Here is a 20,060-nt window from a genome sequence, read left to right on the forward strand (position 1 = left end):
GAGTTATTGGTCTCACCCAAAAGATGTCTGAGGATAATAGAGCAACCTAGTGAATATATACCAAGGATCCAGATTCTTGGTGCCATTTTATTCTATCATTCTTAGCGTGTTGGCCTTTGTCATCATCCATGTCATGCCATGGCTGAAGAATGGCTTCTGTGCTTCTGGGTGCCATCATATCTGTTTTCCAGGCTGGAAGAAAGAGGGAGAGAATGGAGGGTGCTGGCACCACTCCACTTTCATCTCATTGGCCAGCACTGTCACCTGGCACTCAAACTTCAAGGGAGGCTGGGGAATGGAGATTTTAGCTTTCACTGCTTCTATTGGAGAGAAAGAGTTAGCAGTATGAAACGGGCATTGTGGCAGCCCTGGTGGCACAGCAGTTTGGCGCTGCCTGCAGCCTGGGGTGTGATCCTGGAGACCCGGGATCAAGTCCCACATCGGGCTCCCTGCATGGAGCCTGTTTCTCCCTCTGCCTGTGTCTCTGCCTCTCTCTTTTTGTGTCTATGAATAAATAAATAAAATCTTAAAAAAAAAAAAAAAAGAAACAGGCATTGTATCAGCCAAACTGTGCTTTTTTTTTTTAAGATTTTATTATTCATGAGAGACACACAGAGAGAGAGAGAGAGAGAGAGGCAGAGATACAGGCAGGAGAAGCAGGCTCCCTGTGGGGAGCCCAATGTGGGACTCGATCCCAGGACCGCAGGGTCATGCCCTGAGTTGAAGGGAGATGCTCAACTGCTGAGCCACCCAGGTGTCCCCAAACTGTAGCTTTTATCACAAATGTCAACTGAGAGGTTTCCTATCCAACCTTTCCCCAATGGTCAGAAGTGATTGATTCCATGGTGTTTCCTCTATCCAACTATCATACTCCTTCCCTAATTTTATATAACATATCATATTTGTTTAAAAATTAAATATGCAGGCAGCCCAGGTGGCTCAGTGGTTTATCGCCGCCTTCAGCTCAGGGCCTGATCCTGGAGACCCAGGATCGAGTCCCAAGTTGGGCTCCCTGCATGGAGCTTGCTTCTCCCTCTGCCTGTCTCTCTCTCTCTCTCTCTCTCTCTCTCTCTGTGTCTCTCATGAATAAATAAATTTTTAAAAAATCTTAAAAAAATATGCACTCTGTAGGCTGTACTGGAACAAGAATAATAATCACAATGATACTGATTTATTCATTAATTCTCTCAGTTAATGTTCAGTTATTGGATCTTTATCTTTAACAGCGAAGCACATGGGTACAGTGCTGTGTTCCCTGTCACTGAGCATATGTCTTATCTGGACAGTGCTTTATCCATCAGGAATGCTTTCACTGGTGACAAGCAGAAGATTCAAATAACAGTAATTTAAACCATTTTAACAATCTATAATTTACTTTTAAGAAATTCAAAAGGAGATGTGTGGCCCCACCATGTTAGGGTGCTGGGATTATGTCTCTCTGATTCCCCTCATGATTGAAGAAGGCTGCCACAGCTCCAAACACATCATCCTTCAAGAATGTGTCCAAAGACAGCCATTCTCTTTTATCAGAGAATACAATCTTCCCTAGAGGCCTCCTCGGCAGACTTATTGGCTACAAGGGTCATGTGGGTCACCACTAGCTTTAGGAGAGGTTGAAAGGGAGGTATTTACCTAGTGAACAAGGTGAAGGAGTTGGGAATTAATCTTGAATGGCCAACCAGGAGTGTTGCCATAGATGCCTTACAGCTTCATGATCTCATCTTATGACTCAATGGGACTACTGTCCAAACACACTAGAAACTCAAACCTGGAATAAGAGGTAGGAGCAGCATTCTGCTATGTGGGAACTTCTGGTTGGGAAATAATTTAAAGATCCTTTGAAGTTGCAAATTTAATACAAGGGTTTTAAAGATATTATAATGCATTTTGCCTATAAAGTATACATATAAGAACCCAAGGAGTAATTCAAAAGATTTTGTAGTTTGGAAAGATAATTACATGGTGGACTGAGAAGAGAAATCAGGATACATGGATTCTAGACTCAGCTTTGGTTAACACACTAGAAGGATTCTGAGCCTCTGCTTCCTCATCTGTAAAATGTACTTGAAAAAAATCAGGTGACTCCTAGACTCCTTCTCAAATATATGAATAGTGCTATGGGCTAGAAGAATGTTAAAAACCTTCTGTTACAGAGGTGCCTAGGTGGCTCAGTTGGTTGAGTGTCCAGCTCTTGTTTTTTGCTCAGGTCATGGTCTTGGGGTCATGAGATCAAACCCTACTTGGGCTCTGTGCTCAGCATGGAGTCTGCTTGAGATTTTTTCTCTCCCTCTCTCTCTGCCTTTGCCCCTCCCCCCCAAATACAACTAAAAAAACATCTATTACAGTCTCTTTTTATAAATGAAAGAACTCAGGCTTGGGAAGGTCACCATTTGTCCAAATTCATTCATCTAATTTAGAAATTTGGGTCCCAGCATGTAACACACTATACTTTAACAAATATTGATATTGCATCTTTTAAAAAATTTATTTATTTATTTATTCACAAGAGACAGAGAGAGAGAGAGACAGAGAGAGTCAGAGACATAGGCAGCAGGAGAAGCAGGCTCCATGCAGGGAGCCTATGTGGTACTCGATCCTGGAACTCCAGGATCATGCCCTGAGCCAAAGGGCCACCCAGGCATCCCTTGATATTGCATCCTAATAGACCTTTAAAAAAATTCAACCTCTTCCTCTACTTTTTCATTTTAGGCAGAGTCTCTCCAGTAGCATTTTACTCTATTTAGTAGAATTCAGATAATGAGTTATTTTAAAGCCCACATTTTAGCTGTAAGTTCTCAGAGTACTTAACCTCTCTGTAAAATAATAATTGCACCTCCTTCATAGTCTTTTTTCCCCTTCTTTTTTGAGGACTAGATCAAGTAATCTGAGGAAAGTTAGTGTAGGGACAGCAAAGATGTCATCCCAGCCATCTACCTCAGTGCTTAAAACTCCCCCAAGCTTGAAAAATGTCCCAGACCAATTTCCCCAGCAGGTTGTGTGGAGGCTGTCCAAATCTCATGATTGTAATTTTGTCTTTATATGGTTTTATCTTCTACCTTCACATTATATAGATCTGAAGGCTCTGGGTAATAGCTAAGGGCATGGTACATAACTGGAAGTCAGACCCATCATTTGCACCACTGCGGAGCTCAGTAACCAGTGATTTGTATGAGACAATTTAAATCACTTGCATCAGGGATTCTGAACCTGGGATTCGTGGATGGGCCACAGGGGAACTGGAACCACCTGACATTTCACTGAAACAGGCTTTCTTAACCTCAGCACTATTTACATTTTGGGCTAGGTACTTATGGGGGGTTGTCTGGTGCATTTTAAGGTGTTCAGCAGCATTCCTGGCCTCTATCCACTAGATGCTAGTAGCACCTCCCTCCTCATGATAATCAAAACCTTGCCAGGGGCACCTGGGTGGCACAGTCAGTTGAGTATTTGAGCCCATCAGGTCATGATCTCGGGGTCATGGGATTGAGCCTGGGTTGGGCTCCCGGCTCAGTGCTGACACTGCTTGTTCCTTTCCCTATTCCACGTTGTTCTCACGTGCTCTCTCTCAAATAAGTAAACCAAATATCAACAACAACAACAACAACAAACTTCAGATCTTGCCGAATGTTTCCTGGGGTGCATCATCTCCCGTCTCTCCTTTGGGAACCACTATGATAAAGCTTAATATGTATATGTGGTTTTTTTTTTTTTTTTCCTGAGAGGCTCTGCATATTCTTAAAAAGTTCTATATAACCTCAAAAAGGTTGGGGCGGATTACTGAAATCCTTTCAATGGGATAATGAGAGAACACACATCTCCAGTGTCGTTGTGGGAACAACGCACAGAATCGTGGCTAACTGAAACGATGCTCTTTGAACATTTACTATGAAATGTTATTTATACCTATGCATTTATTACTTTCAACTACTTTGAAAAAAAACACTTCACAGACTCATCTGGGGAAGTGTCTGCTTCGCATATTGCTATTCCCAGATGGCGGGATTCTTAGGACACTGTCTTCAGCCCCTCGCGCCGTCCGCGTACTGACTGCAGCTCTGGACTCCGGAGACGGTAAGCGCTAGGGACGAGCGAAAAAGAAAGAAAGAAAGAAAGAAAGAAAGAAAAGAAAGAAAGAAAGAAAGAAGAAAGAAGAAGAAAGAAAGAAAGAAAGAAGAAAGAAAGAAGAAGAAAGAAAGAAAGAAAGAAAGAAAGAAAGAAAGAGGAATCTCACGGTGGTATTGATTGCGGGTGACTGGAGGGGAGGTGCAGGAAGGGCGGCTGGGGGGAGGGGTGTGGGGGATGGGGATGGGGACGGGGACCCTGGGGCGCTCCGGGGGCGTCCCCGGGGGCCCGCGGGCTGCCGCCTCCTGCCCGCCCCCCGCCCCCCGGGCCCCGGGCCCCGGGCCCCGCGCTCGCCGCTCGCCGCTCGCCGCCTCTCCGCGCACCGGCCTTGCGCAGTCCTTGCAAGGTGGCCACGGCGCCGGCTGTCCTCGGGCCCCGACGGCCGCTCCCCCGGCGCTCCGGCCCCTTCCTCCGCCGCAGCCCCGGGAGCCAGCGGGGACGTGCGGGCGAGCCGCGGCCGGCGGGAGCGCCGAGAGGGCGGGGTTGGTCCCCACCTGTGGGTCCGCGCGCCTCCCGCCCTGCCCGCAGGGGTCCCCGTCCGCGTCCCGGTCCGCCGGCCGCGGGGGGGTGGGGGGGGGGGAGGGGGAGGGGGCGGTGCGCGCCCCGCCTGCCAGGGGGAGCTCCGCGGCCCGCGCGTGGCCCCCGCGCCCCGCCGAGCCGCCGCGGGAGAGCCTCCCCCTCCGGCCGGGCCGAGGAAGGGCGCTGCGGGCGCCGTGGGTGACCCGCCCGCCAGCCGCCAGCCGCGTGAGCAGGCGCCCCGGGTCCCCGCCGCGGCTCGGGCTGCGACCCCCGGGCCCGGCTGCGCGCGGCCGCTGCCCCCCCGCCCCTCGGGGGCCCACGCTGGGCTCGCCTCGCCCCGCCCCGTCCCGGCCCGCCCGGGCCCCCCAGCTGCAGCCGCGGCCCCCCTCCCCTCCCCTCCCCTCCGCTCCCCTCCCCGCCGCCCGCCCCGCCCCGCCCCTCCGCGCCCGCCTGCCCGCGGCCGCGTCCCCCAGCCCCGGGCCGGGCCCGCCGAGCTCCTCCGCCGCCGCCGCCGCTGCCTGGTGGACGCGATCTAGAAAGAAAAAAGTGGTGGAGGCTGCCCGGGAGTGACGCACTGGACTGGAAAAGGGCGGCGGGCGGAGAGGAAACGGTAGGGGCGAGGGCCGGGCGGGGGGCCGGGGGGCCGGCGCTGGCTGCGGGCACGCCGGAGCGGGGGCCGGGGCCCGGAGGAGAGCCGCGGGAGAGCCGCGGGAGAGCCGCGGGAGAGCCGCAGACCCGCAGACCCGGGGGACCGGCTCAGGACCGCCCCGCAGAGACGGACGGGCGGGCGGGAGCGGCGCGGGCCGAGCGGGCTCCAGGCGGAGCCCCGGGAAGGGCGCTGCTTCTCCACCGGACGCGGGATCGTGCAGCGGGAGACGCGGGCCTAACAGTTTCGCCGGAACCGATGAATCAGAAGGAAGCGATGCCTGGGCTTTGTTTCATGGACACTAGAGGAGAGGTAGAGACGGAAGGAACCCACACAGACCGCTGAACGAGCCTGGCGAGCGCCCCGTGGCTCCATCCGCGCCGGGTGCCCGGACGGTCTGAAGCATTCGCTGACTTACGTGCTCTGCAACTGCGAGGACTGCCCTAATTATTGTCTTCGGGCTCACGCACAGTGATTGCACCTAAAGGGACACGGAAAAGTTGCTACAAGTTAGGAACGTGAACTTGCAAGCCAAATAAACAAACCATGGTATGGTTCACTTTATTTTGATATTCGGAATTATGTTTACTGGCAGTAAAAATGCTACATTACTTTTACCGCGAGCATGTGAAACGAATTCACTGACTTGGCAAACAGAAGCCACGCATTTCTTTAAGTAAATAGCTGTCAAGAGTTAATCTGGGAGCATCTATAGGACATGGAGACTTGAGAAGGCTTTGAGCTACTTTGACAAAACCTGGACTGTAGAGAAGTTTACAGAGAGAATTAGTTCTTCCCGCTCTTGAAGTGTTGAGGCAAGTTTGAATGTTTATTAATTAACAGTTGCAGACCAACTGAACTGGTGGTGTCGCTTCTCTAAAAACGTTTAACTTTTCTAATGCTTATCATTGTTTTGCCAGGGACCATCATCTTTACTACAGAGGATGGGAAGTTGATGGCCAGTAAGATTGAAGATCCATTCCGTTCCTAGACACCCCTGCCCGCATCACAGAACTGCGGATTGCCTGCCGTTCCCTGGTGGTTGCACACCTTCACTCACTCCTGCAATCCCAGAACTGTTACTTTGGGTCCTCTTTGCCCTATCTGTTGAAACATGGCATCCAGCCTGACTTGTACCGGGGTGATCTGGGCTTTGCTCTCCTTTCTTTGTGCTGCCACCTCCTGTGTGGGGTTCTTTATGCCTTACTGGCTCTGGGGATCACAGCTGGGCAAGTCTGTGTCCTTTGGTACTTTCCGGAGGTGCTCCTACCCTGTGCATGATGAGAGCCGGCAGATGATGGTGATGGTAGAGGAATGTGGGCGCTATGCCTCCTTCCAGGGCATCCCCAGTGCAGAATGGAGGATCTGTACCATCGTGACAGGCCTGGGCTGTGGCCTCCTCCTCTTGGTGGCTCTCACTGCCCTCATGGCTTGCTGTGTGTCGGAGCTCATCTCGAGGACCGTGGGAAGAGTGGCTGGAGGAATTCAGTTTCTGGGGGGTAAGTGACTTGTTCGATTTGACTTGATTACTGGAATCCCAGAGCAGTATTGAAAATTATGTTCCAGTTGTCTGCAGAAATCCTTATAATTGGCACTTGGAATGCTCTGGAGAAAGAGAGAGACATGGGATAGCTTTGGAGATAGCCTGCCAAAGTCAAGATTTTTTTTTTTTTTTTTTTTTTTTTTTTACCGGAACTGTTTTACAACTTCAAGAGATCTTAATTTCTGACCCTCCTTAGACATATATACATCATTGGCCTGCTAAGTACAACCTATATGAGGCAGTAACATTGAGACTGTTTAAATGAAGTAGGGGAGATAGTTTAGATTTTATGACTTCCTGCTCTTCTTGTTCAACAGTAAGCAATTAGATTATCTGTGTCTTACTGGCGTCTTCAGGTCTTTAGAGATGAAGAGTAGAAAAGATCTTGATTCAACATTGCTGTTATAAGCGTTTAATTCTCTTTGGCAGGTGTAAAATTGACCCTTGCCTAGTCTTAAACTATATTTCTAAATAAATGACTACTGTTTTAAATGAGAGATCAGTTTTACATGAACGACTGTAGATTTCACTATGCTTACAAATACAGCTATAGGCGTAATTATCTTGTTAGGATTTAACTTCCTTGGATGCTCTTCCTGTGAAGGCAAAAAAAAAAAAAAAAAAAAAAAAAAACAAGCAAATACTGTGTGCTTGTCCCAGATGGACTGGAGAGTCTCACTAACACCAGAAAAGGTTTGATTTCTATTTGGGTTTCCTCCAACAAGTATTACTTCAATATCTCTGATCATATGGTTTTAATTATACTTTATATATTTTCCACTGTGCTTTTCACCTCCATTCTTCAAACTGACGGGTTGAACTTGTCTGATTTATAGTCCACCCTGCTAAAATATGACAACCTGTGGATAGCACAGAATGAAGGGAAATAGGAAGCCAGGAAAACATATAAAAATGTATTTGTAACTTCATTACAAAGTAAAAGTCTGTTCCTCTTCCATTTGGGGTTTTCTTACAGTCTTGTGAAGAATACAGAAGAAGAAGAAAAAAATTAAAATGGATAGTTCTCAGGTAGGCTCTGTATATTGGAGGAACCCCAACAGATGATTGTGGGTTATTTGATATAATGCTTTCAGGTGACATTTTGAATAAGAAAACCCTTGCATTAAAAAGGCAAGGGGCAAAGAAGGTTTGTGTTTTAAAATAAATGACAAGAGTTGCTTGCGGTTCTTTATTCCTCTACTGGATGAAATATATATATTTACATAGAAGTAAAGTAAAATGATTAGAAAACACAAAGAAGTTGTTGAAAGCTGAGATATAAATACAGAATTTGAAAATTCTTTGATACCACAGATTTCAGAAATAGAATTAATGCCAGGAGTATTTAAAAAAAAACTTTTTTTTTCTTTAAGGATAAACTTGATTTGCTGTTTGTGTTTCACTTGGCTCAGGAAAAATGCATAGGCAGTTTCTTTTTCTCTGCTTATGGTAAATATCTCACTTTCCATTTTTCCTTCATTTTAGGGCAGGGACTGCTATTATTTCTGGCAGAACAGGAAAATACAAAGAGAAATCAGTTTTTATTGATTATCTTTAAATGTATAATGAAGGAAGGCAACAGTAAGTGAATCTGAGACCCATGAGATTTATGCTTCCCTCTGTAAGTGATGTATAGATTTTTTTGGAATAATATAGAGCTAAATGCTCTGTTTTACAGAAAACTCAAAGGGAAAGATCACTGGGGAAGTTATGTGTATTTTTAAATGGACCTTTTCTCCCTTTGTACATGCTTTTCATGAACTCTGCTTGGCAAGAGTCACTGACGTTAAGCTAGGATATAGTTTATTATTAGCAGTTGGTATTCTCTCATTTCTCATATATCTTTCTCCTACCTGGTAAAAAATAATTATGAATGTAAGACCTAAAAGGTTTTTCTGATTCAGACCTCTTGAGGGCACAAGTAAGTAAATACATCCCATTATTCAAGTTAATAGTAAATTTGAAATGAGAAAATAACCTGAGTTATGGACTAGGTTCTGAAAAATCTGCCATTCATCACTATTGCTTAATGGTAGACGAGTTGAAAAACAGCCTCAAAAATAGTTATTCCCATTATTCATCTCATAATTGTTTGGGGTTTTATACATAAAAACTTAAGTGATACATAATTTTATTTTATGAACTGTTTCATAAAGTGAGTGGGTTTCATTAAAAACTGCAAAATACCAAGCCGGTGAGTTCTTTGAATTCTGTAGGTGGCCGTGCTTCAGAAATACAGTCAACATGCAGCGTACTCTGCTATAAGGCGGATTCGCTTACTAAAAATGATTCACTCAGAAGGGTTATGTTTAGCTAAAGTTAGAATTGCTCCAAAAACAACAGGAAGCAGAAAAATGGTAAAGTACAGAGGCGTCCTGCTTAACCCTGCCTGCTGTGTTTAGAGTTTGCACATATGGTGTAACATCAGGCAGTAAAACCCCTGCAGTACTTTGGAACTAGTTAAAGGACAAAGTGTCAACCTTAATTTTGAATTGTCTTGCTATGGTTGGTTAGAGGTTAAAATGTCACCTGTCAACAGGCAGAGCAAAGCAAGATAGACTGTTGCATATGACATTTGCTCCCCATAGAGGAGTCCTTCAAGGAATCAATGATTTGTGCTTTTCTTGTGGCAGCTTGTACATAAACTTTAATTGCCACATCTTCATCTTACATTTTAAGTCATGTTTCTGTCATAATTTTTAAAAACTGGCTTCGGTGGAGTTTTACTCTCAGTTGAGTTTTTAAAAGGCATGCAGAGAGCCTTGGAGAAGTACAGTGTGGAATAAAAATGGGTGCATGCCTATTGGATGGTGATGGTGCTCTGAGAAAACAGGTTTTCACATTGGATTTGTTTGTTGAATATAAAATTGTGTCGTCATGAAGTCCTCCCACAAAGTTTTTAAACATTAATGTCACACTTTTTAATGCATGTGTTGGGAAAATGCCTGACTTGCGTGCCCTGTAAATAAAACATGGGGGGACGTTGTAAAGACATATCAGGTCTGCTGTAAGTTCTATAACTGGTGCTTGTGAATGTCAGGATCTGAATGTGTTGATTTTTGCCCTAAGAAAGTACTGTTGCTGCTGTAATAAGGGAGCACGGGAGGGAGTCCTACATTTATACTCTTCCACATTTATCCTGAATGTGCGTCACATGTATGTATAAAATGGGTACAGGATGCTAATCGGTAGCAAACGGTGACCTTTCCAGTTTGGAGGGTGTCCTGTTTCTAAGAAGCCAGGGGAAGACCCATCTTCTCAGCTAATTGATAGTTAAGTGCTGCTGAAGACAGTAATGATGATGAAGTGTTCCTCTGAGCATCACTTTCTCTGTCTGCTGAAAGCATCATTGCCTTTCCAGAGTCCCTTCACGGTAGGGTCCCACCTGGACCTGTCTGTCATCCCTTTACGATGAGGACTTGTGACTCTCCTTCTCCTGCTCCATGTTAGGTCTGACTTGTCACATGATATGCCACATTATGCTCTCCTTCCTTTCTGGTTATCTGTCGAGTGACCACTAAGGAGTAAGATAAATGAGAAGTGTTGGCATATTAATGGGCATAGTGGCTTTTTAGTGACTGTATCTTAACTGGAAGAGGTTGCTCTGATTTTAAGAAATCAGAATACTTCTGAGGCCAGGTGGGGGAGGAGGCAGGGCTCTTTTTCCTTCTCTTTGAGTTACACCTTATGATTGCTTACTACTGTACTCCTGCTCCTTTCAGTCTCCTCCCTAACCAACAAGGTAAAGTCCGGGTGAGTTGTCTTGAGATCTGAACCTACAGTTCTCAAACTTTACCATGCATCAAGATCACCCAGGGCTTTAAAAACAGATTTCTGGGGCCTCCCCAGGAACTTCTGAGTCAGTAGGTTTGGTGAGCAGCCTGATACTTTGCATTTCTAACAAGTTTCCAGATGATGCTGGTTCTGAGCCCATACCTTGAGAACCCTGTTCTCGGTTAACCATTTCATATTATAGAAATATGGGACTTCTGGTAGATGGTTTACTTTCAGAACTTAGTTAATATTCAGTTGTGTTACAATCTGACATAGATTTCTATAATTGGGCTGTGGAAAGATACTGTCTGTGTAGCGTCCTCTTGGCTGAGGGACATCCTTGTTACAACTCTCCTGTCTTTGTCACAGAGAATCATTTTCCTGAGGTTCTCTCTCTGAATACATACTATATACATGTTATAATTATAATATGTATGTTATATATAATATGGACTGTGTGTGTGTGTATACTTTCATTTACCATTTCCCTATGCCGGAAACAAGATTTTATAGATGGAGAACTCAAAATAACACCTTGACACACCCTCTGTAGTTTTTATGCAGTGGGTTTTCTGTCATGGATTGCCAGTTGAAAGATGTGAAGTCTATATAGCAGACTGGAAAGATGGGCAAACACCACCCTTGATGAACTCCATGAAACCACGTCTAGCAAAAGCAAAGATTAGGCCAGCAGGACACTCAGGAGCCAGCCGGTCAGAGCTTCTGCCAGTAGGCAAGATGGCACTTAAATTGGCTTCGACTAAGGTAAAGGTCTCCTGGTCTTAACCGTCTCTAGGGAAAAAGATGATGTGTTCTGCCTGAAGACAGGTACTTTCCAGGGCCACCAGCCACACCTTTCCTCCCAGCCATATGTCCCACATACACTGCTTGTCTAGAGGTACAGGGTGCAGATGGAAGCTAGGCAGTGTGGCAGTGCGAGCGGGGCTTTGCCAGCCAGGAAGGGGCGAGAGGGGTCAGCACTGTGGATAACCGAACCAAATGCCACAGGTACTGTCCACTCTGAGCTCTGGACTCGTTAAAGGCAGGGATGTCAATGAATTAGCTGATGTTTTTTTTTTTAGCTGATCTTTTTAAAGATCTAAAACACCAAATTTTATATGTTTGTATTTAATGTTTTAAAATTACATTTTCAAATAGTCATGATCACCATGTAAAGTTTTCTTGTACATACTTTTTTTTTTTTTTTTTAACCCAGGAGAACTCTTATTTTAAAGGCTTACTTTGAAAAGTTTTTCAAGGTTTTCAAATTTTCCTATGAAACTTTCAAGTTCTCCATATCAATAATTAACGTCAAAATTCAGTACAATGTTCTTTGAACTCTCTAGTGGGCCTAAAAGCACCCTAGGAGTTTATTTCTCCTGGGGGGGTCCAGCTCTGACCCCGAGAATCTGATTTGGCAGGTCTGGGTGGGGCACAGGTAAAGCACTTTTAACAGAGTCCCCAAGGGTTTCAGAACACAGATGGTCCCCAGGCCACATTTTGAGAAACATGAACCGATTTTGTTCACTTCAAACCCCATATGATATCAATATTGGGGCATAGGCTTACGTCTACTGCTAAGCTAAGTGTGGAGTATCAATCTCCTTCTATCCATAGTTACCTCGGGGATAATGTGATATGTGCAGTAAAATTTCACGATTAGCAGGAACAGACCAGTTTATAGCTGTGTTCTTTCTGAGCTCACAGATCTTAGGTGTTACTGGTGGACATCAGCCCTGTGTATACACTCAGAAAGCAGAAGAACCAAATCTTCCATGCTATGCTTAGATAAAGACTATTTTGATTTGTGACTCCACCTGCAAATTTCAAGTCTGCCATTGTTTCCTATGCTGTGTTTGTATCCTGCAGCCTGCAAATGCATTGTTGCTGGTTTATGTTCTGTTTTTGTTTTTTTTTGGAGGGGGGAGGGGGAGGAGACATTTTGATTAGTTACCAGACTCCTTTGAACTTCACCATGAGTCTCCTCCAGTTGTGCTTCAAATTTAGAGTGGAAGCTGCCAAGAGAGAAGCAGTCTGGGATCATCTGACCCAGAGTAGTAGAAGCCAGGTTTGCATGCGCCCATTGGCCAGGCCTCCCCTGCCCCATCTTGCAGACACAGACGTCATACAGGCTCCAGGAGCTCTGGCCCTGTTCTGAGGTTCACTCTGTGACTGCTTACAGCCACAGCTGCTGAACAGTCCCAACTGTTCTGTGGTCCAGTACTGAACTCTTGGTTTCTTTACTGCCAAATGTACTCAATTTTTACCTGTTTTGAGTGACAGGTTTTTTACTTCCTAAGTTTATATTTCTGAAAAAAAAAATGCTAATGGTAGTAATTAATTAAGATGGTGGAATAAAGGGTTATTCATTGCACTTGGGCCTATCATGCAAACAGCTGTGCAAGACCTTTAACCTAGAATTATTTCGATTGATATTTTTGACAGGGTCCAAGTCTTCATTTACTTTCTATGGAGTAGAGTCTTTCTAAGAGAGTCATTTGACTTTTAGCTTACTTCCCTTTGTTATCACCAGCTAACATACCTGTAGCTAGATACCACTGGAGCCATACTAGGGTTAGTATGGGTTAGTTAGCCTCTCTGATGCAGAGATTGCACACTGGTGAACTGTTATATAAAAGTGTGTTGTCACAAAGAAAGCAAACTGAGGAACGTGATTCATAACCATTCCCATAAAAGAAAATACCTCAAAACACATACTCTGGAGAGCTTTACATCATCCTATATGATATCATGAGGTGCATAAAATTTGCACTGGGCATATAGTCATTATTGGTACACTGTGAGTACTTGATCTCTCCTGCTACCTCCAGCTGGGTAAGAGTGTCTTATGGCGTGTGCTGGGTGTGGTCAGAAGGAATACCAGAATACCAGCATCGGGTTCAAAAGTTATTCATGAATGTCATTAAAATTCATCTTCTTCTTTTTTTTTTTTTCTTAAGATATCACCCTCCATGTGTTCTGAGGACACTAATTCCTGGGTGTACCAATAGATGTTTACAGGAAAGAATAAACAGGAACAAGTAGATTCGAGAAACATTTGGTTATGGGAAGTTAATCCATTTCATTACAGCAGAGAATTCAGTATGTTGTCGATTACCATCTCCCCGGAGGAATGGGGACAGCATAGTATTAAGTGTTTAATTTATTTAGGCCCAGCGCCCTGAAGGGACCAGTACTGTGTGGAACTTATTCTGTTCTCATTTTACCCCATTGAGGCAGGCAATTTATTCTTTTTCGCAGCTGAGAACACTGAACTTTAGAGAGTGACACCCAAAGGTATCTCATTAGTTTTTGTTTGTGCTGTGAATGCTATCACCCATGATAAAGTGTTCATTGAAATTCCACCTTGTATCATGCAGAATTCAGAATATCTGACCATGGTGGATCATAATGTCTTTCAACATAGGTAAATATTTTTTGTTGTTCCTTGGTCCTCCCTCTATGTTTGTAGTGTGATAAAACCACTTTTAGTAACATGACTTGGCAACTTATTGCCAATTCTCAAAAAATGCATTGCAGGGGCACCTGGATGGCTCATTTGGTTAAGTGTCTGCCTTTGGCTCAGGTCACGATGCCAAGGTTCTGGGTTGGAGTCCCATGTTGGGCTCCCTGCTCAGTGGGGAGTCTGCTTCTCCCTCCTCTTCTGCCCACCCTCCTCACCCTGCTTGTGTGTGTACGCTCTCTCTCAAATTGATAAATAACATCTTTAACATCTTTAAAAAAATGCATTGCAGGTTAACATTAATAATGTGATATGCAGGAGAGACACCATTAGGGGAGAATGCCAGAACACTTGACTAAAGTTTTTTTAACAATTACTTAACAGAAGAATGTTATCTTCCATTATTATATGCTGACTGAGTTTCCTAGTGTAAGTACCCCAGTGTTAGAAGCCTTTGTAATAATCCTTTGTTAAGGCTAAAGATAATGTTAATTCCAGAGGACACATTTCTTAGATAACAAAACCAAGGACCTTGGATCTTTCTATAGAAATGAAGGATAATGTTTGACATTGTCAATCTTTATCATTAAAATGTTTGTGATAGAAAAAAAGAGAGTTTTAGGTAGATCACTCTGAGAAGTCTAGGTATTTACTAGGGACTTCTGAATGGTTATTTTTAGAAGATCATGAGGTTTCAACGTTGTTCTAGTTCTGGTGCATTGATATTGCTGACTAATTATTGTGGGATCTAGGTATTTTTTCTTTATACGGTAAATGTCATACCGGCTAGTGATTTGGTTTTACAGTTCATGAAGCTCAAAGGTAATGTAAGCTCTGGAATGACCTGATTATAACTCTGGTAAATAATTTACCTTTCCTGTGTCTTATACTTTCAATAATCAAGCAATACTAGGTACTTTGATATACTGAAACAAGTATAAAAATATTGTTGTATAAAAAGAAATTTCCATTTTATGGTTCTCTGTTTTTCTCATATGTCTGATGCCTTCAAATAGCGCAGGAACCAAGATTTATGATTTTCTTCTGGCCCTACAGTGACTGGAATAGTAAATGACATCTTACAGGTTCAATTAATACTTGACGATGAATTATTTAGTTTTAATTATTTTTTAGCAACATTTTTATTTATATGATGTGATCTTGTTCTTTTCTACCTCACAGAAATATTTCAGAGATGAAATAAAATAATGCCGTGAATATGAAGACATTTAAAGCAGTGTCTCCTTATGATGTCTCTGAATAATGTTAGTCCTTTGGGAAAAAAAGGTGTTCTGTGTTGAAATGATGCTGCATAATACAACTCTCTCTTCAAGCACATTTTAAAAGCTCTGGGTGAACTTTGTTCATTTTCTGCAATAAAGAAACCAGCTGCTATGGTCTAAAAAATTTTGGCCACCCCACCCCAAATCATTTGGTGAGGTCCTAATTCACCATGAGATGGTAGCAGTAGCTGGGGCCTTTGGGAGGTGATGTGGTCATGAGGGTGGAGCCCTCATGAATGAAATAAATGCCACTGGTAACAGAAATCAGAGACAGCTTTATTTCTCCTTCTGCCCCTCAAGGATCCAATGAGAAGAGGGCCCCCATCCAGCCACACTGACACTTTAATAAGTTTCTGGTATTTTTAAGCCATTCAGTCTGTGATATTTTGTTATTGCAGCCCCAGTGGACTAAGATACTATCTGCCTAATGCTGTGATTCACAAACTTATTTGGGAATAGCAGAATCCTATTTACCTGTGATAGGCAATAAGATCTTTTTGAATTAATAGACAACAGAATAAGCTTTTGGAAATGTTGAGTTAAGATACATAGTAAATCCAGTGGACTAGTGTTTATGGGCATTTAACAGTATTGAGTGTCCTATTATATGCCAAATAACGTCTAGCTGTTTGGATACAAATTGAGATAAGGTCCCTCCTATTAAGGAGCCCACAGTCTTTTTTACAGTTTTTTTTTTTAATTGAAGTATACTTAACATATAAAGTTGTATCCAGTCTTAAGCGTACAACATAGTGATTCGACAATTCTATATATTACTTCGCGCTCACCACGATAAGTATACTTATCATCTGTCACCAAACAACATTATTACAATATTATTGACAATATTCTCTATGCTGTACTTTTCTTACTCTTGACTCATTTATTTTGTAACTGGAAGTTTGTATTTCTTAATCTTTTTTACGTGTTTCATGTATCCCCACCCATCCATCTCTCCTCTGGCAATCACTAGTTTGTTCTCTATTTATGAGTCTGATTTTTTCCTGCTTATTTGTTTTTTTATATTCCACATATAAGTGAAATTGATGATATTTGTCTTTCTCTGTCTGAATTATTTCACTTAGCATAATGCCCTTAGGTCTTCCATGTGTTACAAATGGCAAGATTTCGTTCATTTTTATGGCTCAGTAATATTCTATTGTATATATTTACCACGTCTTCTTATCTATTCATTTATCGGTGGGCACTTGGGCTGCTTCCATATATTGGCTATTGTAAATGATGCTGCAGTAAACACAGGAGTGCATAGATCTTTTCAAATTACTGTTTTTGTTTTCTTTGGGTAAATACTCAGCAGTGGAATTACTGGGTCATATGGTATTTCTATTTTTAATTTTTTAAGGAACTGAGGAGCTCTCAGTCTTGTGGAGGGAAACCAACATGTAAGGTATAATTACAATCTAAAGGACTCGTGATACCTACACACACTTGCACATTTTATTGAATACAGCGATTGGCTGATGAGTCTCACTCAGCAGCCAAGCCAGGTGTTTGCCAGCCTCATAACAGTGTGCCAGTTATTTTCTATCCTACGCTTCTCCCACTTGTCTCTCTATTGCAGGAGTCCACATTTCCCAGAACTCTTGGCACCTGGCGTCTGGATCATTTCAGCCAATGGGAAGCCCTTTTGGAAGACAGGAAGCAGAGAGAAGCCAGGGTATTTCTCCCTCTCTAGCTCTTCCGTGGGTAGTATCCGTGGCAGCAATTGTCTCTTTTCTTGGAATGCTCTACCTTTTATGGCCCCAGCTTCCTTCAGGAAGCCACTGTGATAATCCTACTCCAGCTCAATTCTTCCAGCCCCTGGTAATGCCATCTTTTCCCAACATCACTCCAGTCTAATGTATGGCAGCAGTTTCCTGCTGTCACCAGTTTCTGGGTTGCCTCCTTATCTCCTGTTTGGTTTTTTGGCTTTTCCATCATCTGTGTAACCAATTTCCTGTGCTATATTAAATTATCCATGTTTAAAATACCTCAGGACAGCTTCTGCGTCCCTAGTTGGACCCTTGCTAAAATACAATTCATAATTCAAATTCCTACCTCAGGCAAGTGGAGGATCATGTCATACTGTGAACTTTTGGGATTTGTAGTGAATAGACAAAAATTACAGATGTTTAATCAAGAATCGCCACAGTCCACTGAAGTATGAACAAAATGCTGGAGGGACACAGCAGAGGGAATGACTTTCTGTCTGGAGCGGTCTGCAAAGGCTTCAGAGCAGAGGTGCTAGTTAAGCTGGTTCTGGAGGGTGAGCAGAAGATTCCCTGGGCCCTCAGGCAGGGGGAACACCAGGTTCTCAAAGCCAAGGAGTCATGAAAAGATCTGATGTGAGTTCAGAGAATGGTACCATATTATAAGGAATGGGGGCAGGTCTGATGCGCCCCAAGTTGGAAGTGGAGACTACAGGTGGAGTCAGGTTTGTGGAAGTCCTTGTTTATATTCCATGGTGAGGATTCTATACTAATCAAACCAAAGCTCTTGAGTGGTTATGGGTAGAATTGACTTAGGAACTGTATCATCTGTAATCTAGTAGCCACGAGGAGTAAGATTGATTTGGGGAATAGCCAAAACCAAGGAAAGGGAGTGAGAAGCCTGTAACAGCAGTCTTAGCCAGAGGTGGTGGGAGCTTTACTGAAGTTGCTGGAATAAAGAGAACAAGAGTTTGAAGACATTTCTGAAGTAGAAGGTAAATAGGTTTTGCTGCTCCTCTTTTTAAATGGATAGATGAGTGAACGAATGAATGTCTCAGTAATATTGTATTTCTATTTATATAAGAAACCAGGCCTTTTCAAAACATTTTTTAAAATAATAAGTATTGTTGTCACCACAACAATGTATGTACGTAGATATAATTTATTACACAGCCCCACAAGGTGGATATTTCTGTTTTAGAATTGTGTGCATGTTTGTGTGTAAATGAGGGTTGTGGACTGCGCTCAAGAGTGTTTGGGGGCTTCAGAGAGGAGGATTGTGATGACAGCTGAAGTCACTGTTGGTGTTATTAAACTTTGCTGGCTTCTCCCAAGCATTCTCCTCTTCTGTCCCTAAAAGTGCAGGAACTAATGAATGTGTAAATATATAAACAAGATGTAGAAGATGTAGGTGTAAGATTGATTGCATACATCTCAGTTTTGTAGAAATTGTTGACATTCCCAACTATGCCTTTATTTTATTTAGAAAGAAATAAGTGAATGCTGTTGTCAACAGGTTTATGACAAAAATTGCTGTCAGCTACCTGTACTAAATGACTCTTGTAGCTTCAGACCTGATCGATTCCTGTCCTGGCTTAGCTAGTCATGGTACCGTTGCATATTAAGGCAGAACAAGAGTGGAAACTAGGTATTCCTTGAACCTATGAGTTCATATTCTCTGTGATTATTATCTATCTTCCCTGAATCAGCTGCATTGAGGGCCATGAGGCACCAAATGTAGTTTTGTCATTCCGGTGTAATTTATCATTCTCATATATTGGTCATATCAAATTTGGAAAAAAAAAAAAGAAATAGCCCTTATACTCTAAAATAGTATAATTCTGTGATTGAATCTAATCCTCACCTGTTAGAATGCTTCTTGGTGAGGTGAGAGTCACTGTGTAAAATGTGGATGTCTTCCTCTCAGCTCTAGAGTTTCACTAAAACATATACCCTCATGTTATCTTATGTTGACATTACCTGGATCGTCCTCTCAGCCAGCCATAAATGTGCCATCTATGTGGGTAGCAAACAGATAGCAGTCAATGATGTTGGATAGGATTAGGCACAAACAGGAAACATTGGATTCTCTACGGAACCATGGCTTTCCAGGGTAAGTGTGGCTGGAAAGGGCAAATGGTTCACGGTCAGAGTCCAGATAGCTTTTCCTCACTCCTGGCTACAAATGACTTCCCATAACAGTCCAAGCTCCCCATATTATTTTTCCTTCCTATGTGTACACCATTGTCTTGGATACAAATATCAGATTTTCCATGTTCTCTTCATGTCTAGAAAGGACCTACAAGGACAGTTATTATTTTCTATGATGCGACATATGCTAGGATGTCACTTTTTTTTTGTTTGTTTTGTTTTTCCCATTTGGTGTTACATAACCTAATTTAAATGGAAAATTGTAATCCTCAAGTAAAGCTAATTCCTTTATGGTCTCTATAGTTATTTCTAAGCAAGAATTAATTCCTCTAGAAGTGTTCTGAGGAAGAATAATCAATTTTAGCTCCAAGGGAAGTTACCCTGGTGTTTACAAGGCTTAAAAGTATAGACAACATGAAGAAATATTTACTATAAGTGGTGCTTTTCTCATTCATTTATTCAACAAATGATTTTTTGAAAAGATTTATTTATTTATTTATGATAGACATAGAGAGAGAGAGAGGCAGAGATGCAGGAGGAGGGAGAAGCAGACTCCATGCCAGGAGCCCAACGTGGGACTCGATCCCAGGACTCCAGGATCGCGCCCCGGGCCGAAGGTGGCACTAAACCACTGAGCCACCCAGGGATCCCCTCAACAAATGATTTTTAAGTGCTTCCTCTGTGTCGGGCTCTGTTCTAGCTGGAGATAGAATGCTGACATGGTAACGTATGGTTCTTGTCTACCTAGAATTTTAGTAAGAGAGATGAACATTAATCAAATACTCCCCCAAAATGAATATAGAGATACAAACTTGATGAATGTTAGGAAGAAAAAGTACATCATGGACAA

At 43.0% G+C, this 20,060-nt stretch overlaps 1 protein-coding gene across 4 annotated transcripts in view; it reads left to right on the forward strand.

Moving 5' to 3' along the window:
• Nucleotides 1–5,083: 5,083 nt before the first annotated feature.
• The window catches only part of LHFPL6 (LHFPL tetraspan subfamily member 6), a 237,469-nt gene continuing 222,492 nt past the window's right edge, over nt 5,084–20,060 (forward strand). The window contains exons 1-3 of one of the 4 annotated variants that reach the window (XM_035718770.2): nt 5,084–5,251; nt 6,208–6,786; nt 16,933–17,028. In XM_035718770.2, the coding sequence (XP_035574663.1) occupies nt 6,402–6,786; nt 16,933–17,028 (481 nt within the window). In that variant the 5' untranslated portion in view covers nt 5,084–5,251; nt 6,208–6,401. Of the gene's footprint in view, nt 5,252–5,309; nt 5,837–6,207; nt 6,787–16,932; nt 17,029–20,060 lie in introns of those variants that run through there. The other 3 variants (XM_035718768.2, XM_025462403.3, XM_035718772.2) reach the window with 3 other exon arrangements.

This window comes from Canis lupus, chromosome 25, assembly GCF_003254725.2.
Source record: "Canis lupus dingo isolate Sandy chromosome 25, ASM325472v2, whole genome shotgun sequence".
In the NCBI taxonomy this organism is placed as follows: Eukaryota; Metazoa; Chordata; class Mammalia; order Carnivora; family Canidae; genus Canis; species Canis lupus.